This window comes from Oncorhynchus masou, chromosome 27, assembly GCF_036934945.1.
Source record: "Oncorhynchus masou masou isolate Uvic2021 chromosome 27, UVic_Omas_1.1, whole genome shotgun sequence".
NCBI lineage: Eukaryota > Metazoa > Chordata > Actinopteri > Salmoniformes > Salmonidae > Oncorhynchus > Oncorhynchus masou.
In genome coordinates, this window is record NC_088238.1 from 43002400 (window position 1) to 43022162 (window position 19763).

The following is a 19763-nucleotide window of genomic DNA, read 5'->3' on the forward strand; positions in this document are numbered from 1 at the left end:
AGCTGAGCCGTTGTTACTCTTAGATGTTTCCACTTCACAATAACAGCACTTACAGTTGACCGGGGCAGCTCGAGCAGGGAATAAATTTGACGACTGACTTGTTGGAACGGTGGCATCCTAGGACAGTGCCACGTTGAAAGTCACTGAGCTCTTCATTGGCCATTCTACTGCCAATGTTTGTCTATGATTGCATGGCTGTGCGCTCAGTTTCTACACCTGTCAGCAACGGGTGTGGCTGAAATAGCCGAATCCACTCATTTGAAGGGGTGTCCTCATACTTTTGGCTATGTAGTGTACCTGTATCTCTCAGATGTCTGAAGTGAATTGAACCGCACCCCTCTTTAATAGCATGGCAATGACATTAACATACCGTCTGTACCACACCCTTGTCTGTCTGTCTGGTTTCCACCATTCTATTGTCTATTCTATTCTATACACACACACACACACACACACACACACACACACACACACACACACACACACACACACACACACACACACACACACACACACACACACACACACACACACACACACACACACACACACACACACACACACACACACACATATGCACACACACACACACACACACACATGCACACACCCACACACACACATATGCACATACTCAGACACACACACACATTATTTCCCACCGTCTCTCTGTCTCCTTTTTCCAATCACCTGACGGAAAAGACCCTGTTTAACCATTAGTCCCCTCTGGAGTGTGAGAGAGAGAGAGAGAGGGAGAGAGAGAGAGAGAGAAACGGAGAAAGAGAGAAAGAGAGAGAGAGAGAGAGAGAGAGAGAGAAACGGAGAAAGAGAGAAAGAGAGAGAGGGAGCGGAAGAGGTGCAGTCTGGGATACCGCATACCTGAGTTGTCGGAAAACTGCGGCACCTCCCAAACGACGGCCGTCTGCATGTCTGTGGCCTGGAAAGTGGGTGGCGACCTGCACCTGTCAATCACAGGAGGCTCCGTATCTAGGAAGGAACACCATCACCGTTGTCAGGGAGGGAACAAAGTTTGACCATGACAACCAAGTATGCACAACACATTTAGAAGAGGTAAAGAAGGACATTTCATGTCCACCTGAATGTTGGATTTTGATTTAGTGTTTAGCATTGTAGCTATGTTAAAATAGAACTACTAACATATAAGCAGTAGTGATGTTCCTAAAATAGGATAACAATACAATGTAACTATGTTAAAGTATGCTACGTTATGTAGTCTTAGTGGTATGCGCTGTTTTCAAGGGCACCAGTTAAACATGTGTGTGTAATAAAAAACCCCACTGCGTTTCTTCATAATAGCACATGGAAATGTTTACGGCTTACCACAGTTCTTTTCCCCCTTGAGTTCTGAGGGTATCAAGTGTGTGACACTGGACACCCTTATTTTTCACACGTTGTGCACTTGAGTTTGCTTGGCACCTGTGACTACTGTGTAGACGAGTTATTTAGACTTACAGTTAGACACGTGTTTAGTACGTTATGTGCGGCCCACAGGGGAATCGAACCCACCCACTCCGGAGTTTCAAATACCAACTGAGTCATTGGAAATAGGAACTACCACAAGTATTTCCTGAAAACGTAACCTGATCAGGAAAAACTCTGGCCGACAATTAAAAGCTACAGTATAACTAGGGCCTGGAGTTTTTCCTTGTCCTGGGTCAGGTCATGTGGTCAGGAAAAATCAGGGCCACAATCTCAACTAATTGTTTCACATTGGTTTTGTTTTGTTGAGTTGTTTTATGATTGGGATGTGGTTCTAATATGTGGTTGTGATATGTGTTTGTGATCTGATGGTTGGTTGTGATGTGGTTATGAGGTGGATGTGATGTGGTTGTGATGTGGTTGATTTTTGGTTGTGATCTGACCTCACCAATGACAGTGACAGTGAAGGTACAGTTAGCCTGGTTCCCGGCACGGTCTGTAGCCGCATAGGTGATCCTCTCCTCTCCTATAGGGAACAGCTGGGGAGGGGTGTACACAGGTTTCACCTGGACCAGGACCTAGAGGGCAGAGGTCGGAGGTATTTGATTTTTGATTTGATTTATTAGGATCCCCATTAGCCAACACCAATGGCGACAGCTAGTCCTAATGGGGTCTGACAAAACTAAAAAGACATCACAGACAAAGGAATTTACAATTGACATCGATTTAAAAACATTAACATTGAGTGTGTGTGTGTGTGTGTGCGTCTATCAGTTACACATACAGTACCAGTCAAAAGTTTGGACACACCTACTCATTCAAGGGTTTTTCTTTATTTTTACAATTTTCTACATTGTAGAAGACATTGTGAAGACAACAAAACTATGAAAGTACACATATGGAATCATGTAGTAACCAAAAAAGTGTTAAACAAATCAAAATATATTTTAGATTTTAGATTCTTGATGACAGCTTTGCACACTCTTTTGACTGATACTGTACATGCCAGTACATACACACAACAAGTAGGTCACATGGGGGAGAGGCGTTGTGCCGTGAGGCGTTGCTTTATTTGTTTTTTGAAGCCAGGTTTGCTGTTCGCTTTCGTTATATAAGATGGTTCTGTATAATACTATATCTTTCCTTGAATTTGTTCTGTGAAAAGACCCCTGGTGGCATGCCTGGTGGGGTAAGTGTGTGTGTCAGTGCTGTGTCTAAGCTGACCATGCAAACAATTTAAAATTTCCAACACATTAATGTTTCTTATAAAAACAAGAAGTGAGGCAGGCAGTCTTTCCTTAACTGTTAGCCAAGAGAGACTGGCATGCATAGTATTGATATAAACCCTCTGATTACAATGAAGAGCAAGACGTGTCGCTCCCTTCTGGTTCAGCTGCAGCTTAACTAGGCCTTTCTTTGCATCACTTGACCATATGACCGGACAATAATCAAGATAAGATAAAGCTAGAGCATGCAGGACTTGCTTTATGGAGTGTTCTGTCAAAAAAGCTGAGCATCTCTTTATTACGGACAGAACTCTCCCCATCTTTACAAACATTGAATCTATATGTTTTGACCATGGCAGTTTACAGTCTAAAGTAACACCAAGTCATTGAGTCTCTTCAACTTGTTCAACAGCCACACCATTTATTACCAGATTCAGGTCTAGAACTTAGGGAATGATTTGTACAAAATACAATGTTCTTGGTTTAATAGATGTTCAGGACCAGTTTATTATTGGCCACCCATTCCAAAACAGACTGCAACTCTTTGTTAAGGGTTTCAGTGACTTCATTAGCTGTGGTTGCTGATGAGGAGATAGCTGAATCATCAGCATACATAGACACACATGCTTTGTTTAATGCCAGTGGCATGTTTGACATTGGAGAACCTTCGATTAAAGAAAACCCTCTAAGTTATTTTAGATAGATAGCTCTGAATCTACGATTTGGCATAGATTCAAAAGCCATAACACATAATTCTTCTCAACAACAGGTTATGATCAATGATATCAAAGGCTGCACTGAAATATAACAGTACAGTTCCCACAATCTTCTTATTATCAATTTCTTTCAACCAAGCATCAGTCATTTGTGTCAGTGCAGTACACGTTGAATGCCCTTCTGTACAAGCATGCTAAAAGTCTGTTGTTCATTTGTTTACAGAGAAATAGCATTGTATTTGTTAGGGGTAATTAGGGGTCAGTGGTCAATAGAACACTGTTACCATTCAAGGTCCTAAACGATATCTTAACCGCCATTGATAAGAAACAATACTGTGCAGCCATATTCATTGACCTGGACAAGGCTTTCAACTCTGTCAATCACCACATCCTCATCGGCAGACTCGATAGCCTTGGTTTCTCAAATGATTGCCTCACCTGGTTCACCAACTACTTCTCTGATAGAGTTCAGTGTGTCAAATCAGAGGACCTGTTGTCCGGGCCTCTGGCAGTCTCTATGGGGGTGCCACAGTGTTCAATTCTTGGGCCAACGCTCTTCTCTGTTTACATCAATGATGTCGCTCTTGCAGCTGGTGAGTCTCTGATCCACCTCTACGCAGACGTCAGCATTCTGTATACTTCTGGCCCTTCTTTGGACACTGTGTTAACAACCCTCCAGATGAGCTTCAATGCCATACAACTCTCCTTCCATGGCCTCCAACTGCTCTTAAAGGTAAGTAAAACTAAATGCATGCTCTTTAACCGATCGCAGCCTGCACCTGCCCGCCCGTCCAGCATCACTACTCTGAACGGCTCTGACTTAGAATATGTGGACAACTACAAATACCTAGGTGTCTGGTTAGACTGTAAACTCTCCTTCCAGACTTACGTCAAACATCTCCAATCCATAGTTAAATCTAGAATCGGCTTCCTATTTCGCAACAAAGCATCCTTCACTCATGCTGCCAAACATACCCTCGTAAAACTGACCATCCTACCGATCCTCGACTTCGGCGATGTCATTTACAAAATAGCCTCCAATACCCTACTCTATAAATTGGATGCAGTCTATCACAGTGCCATCCGTTTTGTCACCAAAGCCCCATATACTACCCACCACTATGACCTTCTTCCTTTGGCCGCCTCTCCTTCCAGTTCTCTGCTGCCAATGACTGGAACGAACTACAAAAATCTCTGAAACTGGAAACACTTATCTCCCTCACTAGCTTTAAGCACCAGCTGTCAGAGCAGCTCACATATTACTGCAACTGTACATAGCCCATCTATAATTTAGCCCAAACAACTACCTCTTCCCCTACTGTATTTATTTATTTATTTAGCTCCTTTGTACCCCATTATTTTTATTTCTACTTTGTTCCACTGCAAATCTACCATTCCAGTGTTTTACTTGCTATATTGTATTTACTTTGCCACCATGGCCTTTTTTTGCCTTTACCTCCCTAATCTCACCTCATTTGCTCACATTGTGTATATATACTTATTTTTCTACTGTATTATTGACTGTATGTTTGTTTTACTCTATGTCTAACTCTGTGTTGGTGTATGTGTCGAACTGCTTTGCTTTATCTTGGCCAGGTCGCAATTGTAAATGAGAACTTGTTCTCAACTTGCCTACCTGGTTAAATAAAAAAACATATTTTTATTACTCAATAAACCCTGACAGGTTTAGTTCCTCTACAGTATTCTTCCTTCCTTGGGAGTTTTTCCTTGTTCCTTTACACTGTGCAATTGTTTGCTCTTTGGGGTTTAGGACTGGGTTGATGTTTTTCACCTTGTGACTCTTTGTGAAAAGCTGTTCACGAAAAAAGATAGACTTTTTTTAACCAGGCAAGTCAGTTAAGAACAAATTCTTATTTTCAATGACAGCCTGGGAATAGTGGGTTAACTGCCTGTTCAGGTGCAGATCGACAGATTTGTACCTTGTCAGTTCGGGGGTTTGAACTTGCAACCTTCCGGTTACTAGTCCAACTCTCTAACCACAAAGCTACCCTGCCACCCCACTTAGATGATGGAAACTCAGCAAAAAAGGAAACACCCCTTTTTCAGGACCCTGTCTTTCAAAGATCATTCTTAAAAATCCAAATAACACAGATCTTCATTGTAAAGGGTTTTAACACTGTTTCCCATGCTTGTTCAATGAACCATAAACAATTCATGAACATGGTCATTAAGGAATGGTCGTTAAGACACTAACAGCTTACAAACGGTAGGCAATTAAAGTCACAGTTATGAAAACTTAGGACACTAAGGAAGCCTTTCTACTGACTCTGAAAAACACCAAAAGAAAGATGCCAAGGCTCCCTTCTCATCTGCGTGAATGTACTTTAGGCATGCTGCAAGAAGGCATGAGGACTGCAGATGTGGCCAGGGCAATAAATTGCAATGTATGTACTGTGAGACGCCTAAAACAGCACGACAGGGAGACAAGATGGACAGCTGATCGTCCTCGCAGTGGCAGACCATGTGTAACAACACCTGCACAGGATCGGTACATCCGAACATCCCAGCTGCGGGACAGGTACAGGATGACAAAAACAACTGCCCGAGTTACACCAGGAACACACAATCTCTCCATCAGTGCTCAGACTGTCCGCAATAGGCTGAGAGAGGCTGGACTGAGGGCTTGTAGGCCTGTTGTAAGGCAGGTCCTCACCAGACATCACGGCAACAATGTTGTCTATGGGCACAAACCCACTGTCGCTGGACCAGACAGGACTGGGAAAAATTGCTCTTCACTGACGAGTCACAGTTTTGTCTCACCAGGGGTGGTGGTCGGAATCTCGTTTATCGTCGAAGGAATGAGCGCTACACCGAGGCCTGTAGTCTGGAGCGGGATCGATTTGGAGGTGGTTGGTCCATCATGGTCTGGGGCAGGGTGTGTCACAGCATCATCGGACTGAGCTTGTTGTCATTGCAGGTCATCCTGACATGACCCTTCAGCATGACAATGCCACCAGCCATATTGCTCGTTCTGTGCTTGATTTCCTGCAAGGAATGTCAATGTTCTGCCATGGCCAGAGAAGAGCCCGGGATCTCAATCCCATTGAGCACGTCTGGGACCTGTTGGATCGGAGGGTGAGGGCTAGGACCATTCCCCCCAGAAATGTCAAGGGAACTTGCAGGTGCCTGATGGAAGAGTGGGGTAACATCTCACAGCAAGAACTGGCAAATCTGGTGCAGTCCATGAGGAGGAGATGCACTGCATTACTTAATGCAGCTGGTGGCCACACCAGATACTGACTGTTACTTTTGACTTTGACACCCCTTTTGCTCAGGGACACATTGTTCAATTTCTGTTAGTCACATGTCTGTGGAACTTGTTCAGTTTATGTCTCGGTTGTTGAATCTTGTTATGTTCATACAAATATTTACACATGTTAAGTTGGCTGAAAATAAACGCAGTTGACAATGAGAGGACGTTTCTTTTTTTTGCTGAGTTTAGATGCAGAAAGCAAACAGCATGGTGGGTAAATTTCCGTAACAACTAAGAGGGTTGAAGCGCGAGGCTCCTCTTCTCCCCAGTTTTGGTCCCCTGGCAACCAGGCAGTAACAGTGTGAAGCAAACCCATGCACAGATACAGTGTGTGACCGTGTGAGAGAGAAGACTTGCATCTCGCTCTTTTCAACATCAGCGGTGCTGCTCGTGGCAACCTTTTGCCTCAGGTCAGGTACGTATGCAAACACTAGCAGAGACAGGCCTCTCCTCACCTCCTGCCCAGAGTTGTCAGTAGCAGCGGGCACGTTCCAGCTGATGTTGGCAGTGCCACGCCTCTCGTCCGTCTCTGCCACCACGTCTCTGGGACACTGGACCCAAGGGGGCTCTGAGTCTGGATGGAGTGAGAAAACAAAACCACAGATGAAAGGCAGAGATGGAGAGTTTGAACTAAATGACAGTCTTAAGTATTCGAGTGGATGGGAGAGGATGGATAAAGAGGGTGAGAAAATAAACAACAACAATAAATCACTGTAAAATCCTAAATCAATTTGATTCTGTTTCAATTCCAGTCAGTTTTAACTTGACATGATGGGACTTGACATGATGGGACTCCATATTATTGTCATTCAACTCCTCAATTGACAGGAAATTAGATGAAATTAACTCCAACTCTTCTAAGAACAATACCCAGTTGGTAAAAACTGGTTGAATCAATGCTGTTTCCACGTAATTTCAACAAAAAAATCTGTGATGACGTTGAATCAACATGGGAAACTGATTTGACTTGAAAAAAGTCATCAACTTACGGGCATTTTGTATTGTTTTCATCCAACTTTTAACCTAAATCCAATGACATGGTGAAATGTTCTGTTGATTCCACGTTGAATTCACTTTTGTTGAAAACTCAACCAAACGCTGAACTGACGACTGTGCTCAGTGGGTTACTTACAAGGGGGACATGAACTAAAGCAACAAACCGAGGAAGAGACTTTGGCTTCATCCCAAATGGTAGCCAATTCCCTACATAGTGCACTACTTTTGAGGGGGTAGTGCACTGTGTAGGGAGTAGGGTGCCATTGGGGATGCAGACTTCTACATCACACATCGTCATATGTGGCCCTGCTACTTGTTATCACTGTGATGTCACATATAACCTCTGACCTCTCTAACACAGCACGTCAGAGCCCCCTCTGTTTTTAATTCATTGTGCTGTAGTCTAACACATCGACTTCATAGCCAATTATATGTCCATCTTTATTATCGACATCACCTCATAGCCATATAAGTCCATTACAGCTGTCGCTATCTCTGTTCCATCCCTTACATCAACATTAACCCTCTAGGATATACGAAGTACATGTCCTGAATACTGCAAGTGGTACCTCTAACAAACTGTCCATACAACTACTAGCGCAAAGCTAACCCTTTGTACTGAGCACCAGTTCCACACAGCTAGTTGTGTCTAACACGTCTAACACCTGATTCCCTCTAACCTTTACTAAGCCAGGTAGGTCATTGAGAACAGAGCTGCACTACATGTTGTGTGGAAGTTCACAGCTGGACATGACCCATCTAGTGAAGTATCCGTCTCTATTAAACTTACACACAGCCTTCTGATCAGATCTGCCAGGGTTTTCCTTTTATTGGAAGGGAAATATTTTACTGTTTGTGTAATAGGTATTATGAGACAGGCTGGAACCAGGTCAGCTCTATACTCTTCTCTTCTCTCTTCTCTACCTAACTCTTCTCTCTTATCTACTCTCTTCATTTTTCTTCTCTACCCATCTCTTCTCTCTTCTCTAATCTTCTGTTCTCTCTACTCTTCTGTTCTTTTCTCTCTACCCCTTCTCTTCTCTAATCTTCTGTTCTCTCTAATCTTCTTCTCTCTACTCGTCTCTTCTCTTCTCTCTTCTCTTTTTGCTCTACTCTTCAATTCTCTCTACTCTTCTCTCTAATCTTCTTTTCTCTCTACCCCTTCTCTTATCTTCTCTTCTCTCATTCTTAATATTTTCCTCTCTCTCTCTCTCTCTCTCTCTCTCTCCCTCCCCCTCTCTCTCCCTCCCTATTAAAAAGAGAGGGATGAGAAGGGCAGATGTGCCAGTGAGAAGAGAACCAGAGCAGACCCACCTTGGCCTCAGCCATCCTATGGATCTCCATGACATCCCCCATCCCTCTCTCCACTCCTTTTATCTTTAACGTAACTTCCACTTTTAATGACACAGCCTTAATCAGCCTGCTTTCTATTGGAGGCCATGAGGGATGCGTGTGTGTGTGTGAGCATGTGTGCTAGTGCGGGCGCGTGTGTGTGCATGCGTGTGTGTCCATGCGTGCATGTGTGTGGATGAGTGTATGGATATAAAGCCCGAAACAGTACTCATTCTACAGCCACCTCTTTCACCTGCAAAGCATCTGGAGAAGCTGTATACAGTTACAGCGTTGTTCCCCCAACCCTCAAACACAGGGATTGGTCCTCCTCTGTATTAGGGACTACTAAAGCAGTCAGCAGAAGGTTCACATGGAAAGAAATGCACGGAAGGTGCAGAAGGGGTGAATGGAAAACTGTCTCATGAGCAGACACACACACACACACACACACACACACACACACACACACACACACACACACACACACACACACACACACACACACACACACACACACACACACACACACACACACACACACACACACACACACACAGTATCCTACATTTTTTTTACCTGTGCAGGTGGCTTTATGGACGTTAGCGCTCCAGTCCCCGGAGGAGAGACAGCGTGCCTCCAGGTCTCCCTGGAGACGGTAACCGTGGCGACAGGCAAGGCGGCACAAGGTGCCAGGCTTCACTTTCCTCTGTCCACAGGCAGGGGGCGACAGCAGGACGTTCCTCAAAGTCACCATGGGGGGACAACGCACCTCTGAGGCGAGAGAGAGATATACAGTACAGTACCAGTCAAAAGTTTGGACACACTTACTCATGCAATGGTTTTTCTTGATTTCTACTATTTTCTACATTGTAGAATAATACGGAAGACATCAAAACTATGAAATAACACATGTAGTGACTGAAAAGTGTTTCAAATCAAAATATACTTCATATTTGATATACCAGATTTCCACTGAATAGATTATAAGGACCGATTTCCACCAGTCTAATGTCAATTGCTTGTGTTTCTTGGCCCAAGCAAGTGTCTTCTTCTTATTGGCGTCCTTTAGTAGTGGTTTCTTTGCATAAATTTTACCATGAAGGCCTGATTCACACAGTCTCCTCTGAACAGTTGATGTTGAGATGTGTCTGATACTTGAACTCTGTGAAGCATTTATTTGTGCTGCAATTTCTGAGGTGCAGTTAACTCTAATGAACTTATCCTCTGTAGCAGAGGTAACTCTGGTTCTTCCTTTCCTGTGGCGGTCCTCATGAGAGCCAGCTTTTGCGACTGCACTTGTAGAAACTTTCTTGAAAGTTCTTGAAATTTTCCATATTGACTGAACATCATGTCTTAAAGTCATGATGGACTGTCTCTCTCTATTCTGGTTAGAGCCAGTTTGCGCTGTTCTGTGAAGGGAGTAGTATACAGCTTGTACGAGATCTGCAGTTTCTTGGCAATTTCTCGCATGGAATAGCCTTCATTTCTCAGAACAAGCATAGACTGACGAGTTTCAGAAGAAAGTTCTTTGAGCTTGTAATCGAAGCCACAAATGTTGATGCTCCAGACTCTCAACAAGTCTAAAGAAGGCCAGTTGTATTGCTTCTTTAATCAGTACAACAGTTTTCAGCTGTTTGTGTGCTTTTCTTTCAAAAACAAGGACGTTTCTAAGTGACCACAAACTTTTGAACTTTTGTGTGTATATATATATATCACACATCGTATATATATATGAGAGAGAGAGAGAGAGAGAGAGAGAGAGAGAGAGAGAGAGAGAGAGAGAGAGAGAGAGAGAGAGAGAGAGAGAGAGAGAGAGAGAGAGAGAGAGAGAGAGAGAGAGAGAGAGAGAGAGAGAGAGAGAGAGAGAGAGAGAGAGAGAAAGATGAGACAGAAGATGAGATAAACCATGAGTGAAGCAAGTCATTTTTCGTGGTCAGGTCACATAGTCAGGGAAAATTCCATGCCCTAACTGAGAAGACATTTTTTTGACAGTCACAACCAACTGACTGCATTGACTTCAACTACATGAAGCAGAGAAACACAAAGACTTACAGTAATGGAACTGGGGAAGGAAAAGAAGAGAATAATCTTGGAGCACATCAACCTGTTTCCTGTGTTTTCACCCTACAGAGATTGAATCTCTGGCCTTTTAACAAGGCTCGCTCAGTCGTCATGCAATAAACCAATCTTCTGGAGCAGTAAATCAGGTTCAGTACAAAAGAAACAAGAATGTCCTCGGAAATTAAAATAAGACCACAGAGCTATTACAGACAAGGGGTTTAATGCATTCTTGGACATAGAGCTGTGTGGCTTTCACCCAGAACAGTCCCCAGATCATTCTCTAGTCTTTTGGCTTTTAGATGGAGTCAGATTTGGAGGAGAGGAGGAAGAGAGGAGACAAGAGCAATAGGAGAAACACTCTCCTCTCAAAATAACAGTGGAGATTTAATCAGATTAAAATCAAATATATCCAGCCCCTTTTAGCAAAGCAGCCAACGTGATCACATTACACCACTACACAAACAAACTGTAACTCAATCAGTACTTCATCCGGGGGAGATTGGAGTCGATAAACACAAACAAAATGAGTGCCTTTGGTTAGATGTCTGTGGCTTTTAAATAGCTAGAGAGAGAGAGAGAGATACAGAGAGACGGTGAATCATTGGAGGCCAAAGCCGAGTGGCCGGAGGTTTGTGGGTAAAACACTACCGTTCTGCCCATTTGTTGTGTGTTTGTGTGCCTGACCTGTGGTGGTGCCTCTGTGTGCGTGTGTGTGTGTGTGTGTGTGTGTGTGTGTGTGTGTGTGTGTGTGTGTGTGTGTGTGTGTGTGTGTGTGTGTGTGTGTGTGTGTGTGTGTGTGTGTGTGTGTGTGTGTGTGTGTGTGTGTGTGTGTGTGTGTGTGTGTGTGTGTGTGTGTGTCTGTGTCAGACATCTTTTGTTATGAGCAGGCAGATATATCTTTCTCTAGAGTGATGTTGCGCGGCTGCAAGCAAATCCACACCATATGTTTAACCACTGTGTTCTGTTTCAAGTGTGTGTGTGTGTGTGTGTGTGTGTGTGTGTGTGTGTGTGTGTGTGTGTGTGTGTGTGTGTGTGTGTGTGTGTGTGTGTGTGTGTGTGTGTGTGTGTGTGTGTGTGTGTGTGTGCGTACAGTATTGTACACCAACACCCCAGTACATGCATCTTGCTCTGACCTTTCACCTAATAATTCATTGTCAGAGGAACAACGGAGGAATCACAACACAGACACACTGAACTCCGTTAGACTGGGGAGGCTGGAGTCAAGGTTGTTCACTGACACTATAAAGAAGGAAGTACGAGATGAAGACACCAAGGGTGTGACGAGGGAGAGCAGGGTAGAATGAGGTTTCAGGCGGGAGAGCGGGGTAGAATGAAGTTTCAGGCGGGAGAGTGGTGTAGAATGAAGTTTCAGGGGGGAGAGCAGGGTAGAATGAGGTTTCAGGCGGGAGAGCGGGGTAGAATGAGGTTTCAGGGTGGAGAGCGGGGTAGAATGAGGTTTCAGGGGGGAGAGTGGGGTAGAATGAGGTTTCAGGGGGGAGAGCGGGGTAGAATGAGGTTTCAGGGGGAGAGTGGGGTAGAATGAGGTTTCAGGGGGAGAGTGGGGTAGAATGAGGTTTCAGGGGGAGAGCGGGGTAGAATGAGGTTTCAGGGGGAGAGTGGGGTAGAATGAGGTTTCTGGGGGAAGAGCGGGGTAGAATGACGTTTCAGGGGAGAGCGGGGTAGAATGAAGTTTCAGGGGGGAGAGCGGGGTAGAATGAGGTTTCAGGGGGGAGAGCGGGGTAGAATGAGGGTTCAGGGGGAGAGCAGGGTAGAATGAGGGTTCAGGGGGAGAGCAGGGTAGAATGAGGTTTCAGGGGGAGAGCGGGGTAGAATGGGTTTTCAGGGGGGAGAGCAGGGTAAAATGAGGTTTCAGGGGGAGAGCGGGGTAGAATGAGGTTTCAGGGGGAGAGCGGGGTAGAATGAGGTTTCAGGGGGAGAGCAGGGTAGAATGAGGTTTCAGGGGGAGAGTGGGGTAGAATGAGGTTTCAGGGGGGAGAGCGGGGTAGAATGAGGTTTCAGGGGGGAGAGTGGGGTAGAATGAGGTTTCTGGGGGAAGAGCGGGGTAGAATGACGTTTCAGGGGAGAGCGGGGTAGAATGAAGTTTCAGGGGGGAGAGCGGGGTAGAATGAGGTTTCAGGGGGGAGAGCGGGGTAGAATGAGGGTTCAGGGGGGAGAGCAGGGTAGAATGAGGGTTCAGGGGGGAGAGCAGGGTAGAATGAGGTTTCAGACGGGAGAGCGGGGTAGAATGGGTTTTCAGGGGGGAGAGCAGGGTAAAATGAGGTTTCAGGGGGGAGAGCGGGGTAGAATGAGGTTTCAGACGGGAGAGCGGGGTAGAATGAGGTTTCAGGGGGGAGAGCAGGGTAGAATGAGGTTTCAGGGGGGAGAGTGGGGTAGTAGGTTCCTGCAGGCTTACCCACACACCGTGGTTGAATCCCGCTCCACTGCGAGTCGGCCTGACAACTGAGCCTGGCGTCTCCCTCCAGCTTGTAGCCCTTGGCACAGCGCACCTCACATGCTGCCCTGTAGGAGGCGACACCCTTGCTGCAGTTCATGTGTCCGTGCTGGGGCGGGGAGAGGGTGGGACAGGAGCGCACTGCGGTACACAGAGAAGCAGAATAGGACACAAGACTTAGAGACTGCCAGTCTAACTGCAATGGAAATATCTGGTGAAACTAAGAGAAGGAGGAGAGGAGAGCGTGCGAGAGAGAGAGAGAGCAAGAGAGAAAGACAGAAAGACAGACAGACAGACAGACAGACAGACAGACAGACAGACAGACTGGTAGAAAAAGAGGCAGATACAAAGAGGATTGAAGAAGGCTCCATTCCTAAAGAATACTGCATGTGTCTAAAACATTAGCTGAATAATTCATGGGACCTATCATTTGCTCTACAGCAATGATCATGAACGGCTGATCCTAGTTAGCCTGATGTCTAACAGTGTCTGTTCAGTGTGCCGGTTTTCATCATCACTGATAGACAGTCTGTCAGGAGACCCTCTCTCTATTACTTGAACTGGCTGGGAGTCCCACAGTGGAACAAGACAGACTGACAGACAGAAAGAGAGAGAGACACACACACACACAGAGATGCATGCAGACACACACACACACACACACACACACACACACACACACACACACAGACATGCATGCAGACACACACACGCAGGCAAGCAGGCAGGCATCTATGCACACATATGCACACATATGCTCTCTCTCTCTCTCTCTCCTCTCTCTCTCTCTCTCTCTCTCTCTCTCTCTCTCTCTGCAGCTGCTGGCACACAGTAGTGATCCCAGTAAACATTTACCCATAATTCAATCCGAACACACATGATCTTAATCTACAGTCAAAATGTTGGCACACCAGCCAGATACTCTTCACACTGACTCCACACACCATGTTCCAACTTAACAAGTCTCTTACCAACTCTAATGTCTGTGGATTCGTGTGTGTGGGTGTGTGCGTGCGTGTCTTCCTGATAGGCCGATGTGTCCCATAAATGTTTGTGAATGCGTTGGAACTTCAGATGGAGATTCAGAACCTCTTTGAAGAAGTTCCCATTGTTGAATAATGAATTATAAAAGACACATGTGTTGAATAAAACCTTGCTGGGAGCAGTCTCTCTCTGTGTGTTAGTGTGTGTGTGTGTGTGTGTGTGTGTGTGTGTGTGTGTGTGTGTGTGTGTGTGTGTGTGTGTGTGTGTGTGTGTGTGTGTGTGTGTGTGTGTGTGTGTGTGTGTATGTGGGGGGGGTAATAATCAGGAACAGTGGTCGATGAATACGTTTTGTGTTCGCCCATGGCACTTATCATAAGAGTAAGAGTACTGGCTAAACTCCCGATCTGGTCCCCCTAATCCCCAGTTTCCAATTGGCTCATTCACCCCCCTCCTCTCCCCTGTAACTATTCCCAAGGTCATTGATGTAACTGAGAATGTGTTCTCAGTCAACTTGCCTGGTAAAATAAGGGTTAAATAAAATAAATAAATACACAGTGAAAAGACAGAAATGATGAAAGACAGAAATGAAGAGAGAGCAAAAACAGACAGATATCAAGATAGAAGAGAGAGGCAGAGGCATGAAGCAGACACACATCTGCATAGCAGACACATATCTGTATAGCAGACACATATCTGTATAGCAGACACATACCTGTATTGCAGACACATACAGTGCCTTGCGAAAGTATTCGGCCTCCTTGAACTTTGCGACCTTTTGCCACATTTCAGGCTTCAAACATAAAGATATAAAACTGTATTTTTTTTGTGAAGAATCAACAACAAGTGGGACACAATCATGAAGTGGAATGACATTTATTGGATATTTCAAACTTTTTTAACAAATCAAAAACTGAACAATTGGGCGTGCAAAATTATTCAGCCCCTTTACTTTCAGTGCAGCAAACTCTCTCCAGAAGTTCAGTGAGGATCTCTGAATGATCCAATGTTGACCTAAATGACTAATGATGATAAATACAATCCACCTGTGTGTAATCAAGTCTCCGTATAAATGCACCTGCACTGTGATAGTCTCAGAGGTCCGTTAAAAGCGCAGAGAGCATCATGAAGAACAAGGAACACACCAGGCAGGTCCGAGATACTGTTGTGAAGAAGTTTAAAGCCGGATTTGGATACAAAAAGATTTCCCAAGCTTTAAACATCCCAAGGAGCACTGTGCAAGCGATAATATTGAAATGGAAGGAGTATCAGACCACTGCAAATCTACCAAGACCTGGCCATCCCTCTAAACTTTCAGCTTATACAAGGAGAAGACTGATCAGAGATGCAGCCAAGAGGCCCATGATCACTCTGGATGAACTGCAGAGATCTACAGCTGAGGTGGGAGACTCTGTCCATAGGACAACAATCAGTCGTATATTGCACAAATCTGGCCTTTATGGAAGAGTGGCAAGAAGAAAGCCATTTCTGAAAGATATCCATAAAATGTGTTGTTTAAAGTTTGCCACAAGCCACCTGGGAGACACACCAAACATCTGGAAGAAGGTGCTCTGGTCAGATGAAACCAAAATTGAACTTTTTGGCAACAATGCAAAACGTTTGGCATAAAAGCAACACAGCTCATCACCCTGACCACACCATCCCCACTGTCAAACATGGTGGTGGCAGCATCATGGTTTGGGCCTGCTTTTCTTCAGCAGGGACAGGGAAGTTGGTTCAAATTGATGGGAAGATGGATGGAGCCAAATACAGGACCATTCTGGAAGAAAACCTGATGGAGTCTGCAAAAGACCTGAGACTGGGACGGAGATTTGTCTTCCAACAAGACAATGATCCAAAACATAAAGCAAAATCTACAATGGAATGGTTCAAAAATAAACATATCCAGGTGTTAGAATGGCCAAGTCAAAGTCCAGACCTGAATCCAATCGAGAATCTGTGGAAAGAACTGAAAACTGCTGTCCACAAATGCTCTCCATCCAACCTCACTGAGCTCAAGCTGTTTTGCAAGGAGGAATGGGAAAAAATTTCAGTCTCTCGATGTGCAAAACTGATAGAGACATACCCCAAGCGACTTACAGCTGTAATCACAGCAAAAGGTGGTGCTACAAAGTATTAACTTAAGGGGGCTGAATAATTTTGCACGCCCAATTTTTCAGTTTTTGATTTGTTAAAAAAGTTTGAAATATCCAATAAATGTCGTTCCACTTCATGATTGTGTCCCACTCGTTGTTAATTCTTCACAAAAAAATACAGTTTTATATCTTTATGTTTGAAGCCTGAAATGTGGCAAAAGGTCGCAAAGTTCAAGGGGGCCGAATACTTTCGCAAGGCACTGTATCTGTATAGCAGACACATATCTGTATAGCAGACACATATCTGTATAGCAGAAACATATCTGTATAGCAGACACATATCTGTATAGCAGAAACATATCTGTATAGCAGACACATATTGGTATAGCAGACACATATCTGTATAGCAGACACATATCTGTATAGCAGACACATATCTGTATAGCAGACACATATCTGTATAGCATACACATATCTGTATAGCATACACATATCTGTATAGCAGACACATATCTGTATAGCAGAAACATATCTGTATAGCAGACACATATTGATATAGCAGACACATATCTGTATAGCAGACACATATCTGTATAGCAGACACATATCTGTATAGCAGACACATATCTGAATAGCAGACACATATCTGTATAGCAGAAACATATATGTATAGCAGACACATATTGGTATAGCAGACACATATCTGTATAGCATACACATATCTGTATAGCAGACACATATCTGTATAGCATACACATATCTGTATAGCAGACACATGTCTGTATAGCAGACACATATCTGTATAGCAGACACATATCTGTATAGCAGACACATATCTGTATAGCAGACACATATTCTGTAAAGAAGACCCATATCGGTATAGCAGACACATATCTGTATAGCAGACACATATCGGTATAGCAGACATATTCGGGTACAGCAGACACATATCGGTATAGCAGACATAAATTGGTATAGCAGAAACATATCGGTATAGCAAACCCATATCGGTATAGCAGACCCATGTCAGTATAGCAGAAACATATCTGTATAGCAGACACATATCGGTAGAGCAGACACATATCGGTATAGCAGACACATATCGGTAGAGCAGACACATATCGGTATAGCAGACACATATTATGTATAGCAGACACATATATGTATAGCAGACACATATCGGTATAGCAGACCCATATCGGTATAGCAGACACATATCGGTATAGCAGACACATATATGTATAGCAGACACATATCGTTATAGTAGACACATATTCTGTATAGTAGACCCATATCGGTATAGCAGACACATATATGTATAGCAGACACATATCGTTATAGTAGACACATATTCTGTATAGTAGACCCATATCGGTATAGCAGACACATATCGGTATAGCAGACACATATCGGTATAGCAGACACATATCGGTATAGCAGACACATATCGGTATAGCAGACACATATTGGTATAGCAGACCCATATCGGTATAGCAGACACATATCGGTATAGCAGACACATATCGGTATAGCAGACACATATCGGTATAGCAGACACATATTCTGTATAGCAGACACATATTGGTATAGCAGACACATATTCTGTATAGTAGACCCATATCGGTATAGCAGACACATATCGGTATAGCAGACACATATCGGTATAGCAGACACAAATAGCAGACACATATTGGTATAGCAGACACATATCGGTATAGCAGACACATATTCTGTATAGCAGACACATATCGGTATAGCAGACACATATTCTGTATAGTAGACCCATATCGGTATAGCAGACACATATTGGTATAGCAGACCCATATCGGTATAGCAGACACATATCGGTATAGCAGACACATATCGGTATAGCAGACACATATCGGTATAGCAGACACATATTCTGTATAGCAGACACATATCGGTATAGCAGACACATATTCTGTATAGCAGACCCATATCTGTATAGCAGACACATATCGGTATAGCAGACACATATCGGTATAGCAGACACATATTCTGTATAGCAGACCCATATCTGTATAGCAGACACATATCGGTATAGCAGACACATATCGGTATAGCAGACACATATCGGTATAGCAGACACATATTCTGTATAGCAGACCCATATCTGTATAGCAGACACATATCTGTATAGCAGACACATATCGGTATAGCAGACACAAATCGGTAGAGCAGACACATATCGGTAGAGCAGACACATATCGGTATAGCAGACACATATCGGTATAGCAGCCCCATATCGGTATAGCAGACCCATATCGGTATAGCAGACCCATATCGGTATAGCAGACACATATTGGTATAGCAGACCCATATCGGTATAGCAGACACATATTGGTATAGCAGACCCATATCGGTATAGCAGACACATATCGGTATAGCAGACACATATTCTGTATAGCAGACACATATCGGTAGAGCAGACACATATCTGTATAGCAGACACATATCGGTATAGCAGACACATATTCTGTATAGCAGACCCATATCTGTATAGCAGACACAAATCGGTACAGCAGACACATATCGGTACAGCAGACACATATTGGACAGAAGGAAATATTGGGTGTGTACGTGTGTGCATGCATTAAGTTACTGCGTGTGTTTGTGTGTGTGTGTGTATGCATACTTCGTTACTGTGTATGTATGTGTGTTCTATTTAGGGTTGCAACATTTCAGAAACTTTCACTAAATTGCCTGGTTTTCCAGAAATCCTGGTTGAAGGATACTAGAATTCCTGCTTACTTCCTCCTGATTCCAGGAATGCTCCTACTGGGATTTCGAGAAAACCATGGAATTTATTGATACTACCCTCTCACCTCTGCAGCTGGGCGGAGAGCCTGACCATGTCCCGTTTGGCTGGCACAGTCTGATGCCACTACCCTGTCGATCGTAGCCAGGCTGGCATCGCACCCCGCAGGCCGCATTGAACTGGTTATTACACACGTTGTGGATGAAGAAACCATTCCCTGGAGGAGACAGCTCTGGGCAGTACACCACTGGGGATGGAGAGGACGGAGAGATGGAGGGGAAGAGAAAAGCGTCAAAAGTGAAAAACGTTAGATGAGATAAGATTCACTCGCTGCACTGACAGATTTAGATCGACTCCGGTCAAAATTAGTGCACATTGTAGATTGTGATGGATAGGGTGCCATTTGGGAC

At 44.1% G+C, this 19763-nt stretch overlaps 1 protein-coding gene across 4 annotated transcripts in view; it reads right to left on the reverse strand.

The window, feature by feature from the left end:
• The window catches only part of svep1 (sushi, von Willebrand factor type A, EGF and pentraxin domain containing 1), a 144971-nt gene that overhangs the window by 49279 nt on the left and 75929 nt on the right, over positions 1-19763 (reverse strand). For all 4 annotated transcript variants that reach the window (XM_064940347.1, XM_064940345.1, XM_064940346.1 and 1 more), the window contains exons 5-10: positions 19421-19600; positions 13459-13638; positions 9561-9755; positions 7112-7230; positions 1889-2018; positions 880-987 (exon numbers count right to left, since the gene is read on the reverse strand). In XM_064940347.1, coding sequence (XP_064796419.1) covers positions 880-987; positions 1889-2018; positions 7112-7230; positions 9561-9755; positions 13459-13638; positions 19421-19600 — 912 coding nt within the window. The remainder of the gene's footprint in view (positions 1-879; positions 988-1888; positions 2019-7111; positions 7231-9560; positions 9756-13458; positions 13639-19420; positions 19601-19763) is intronic.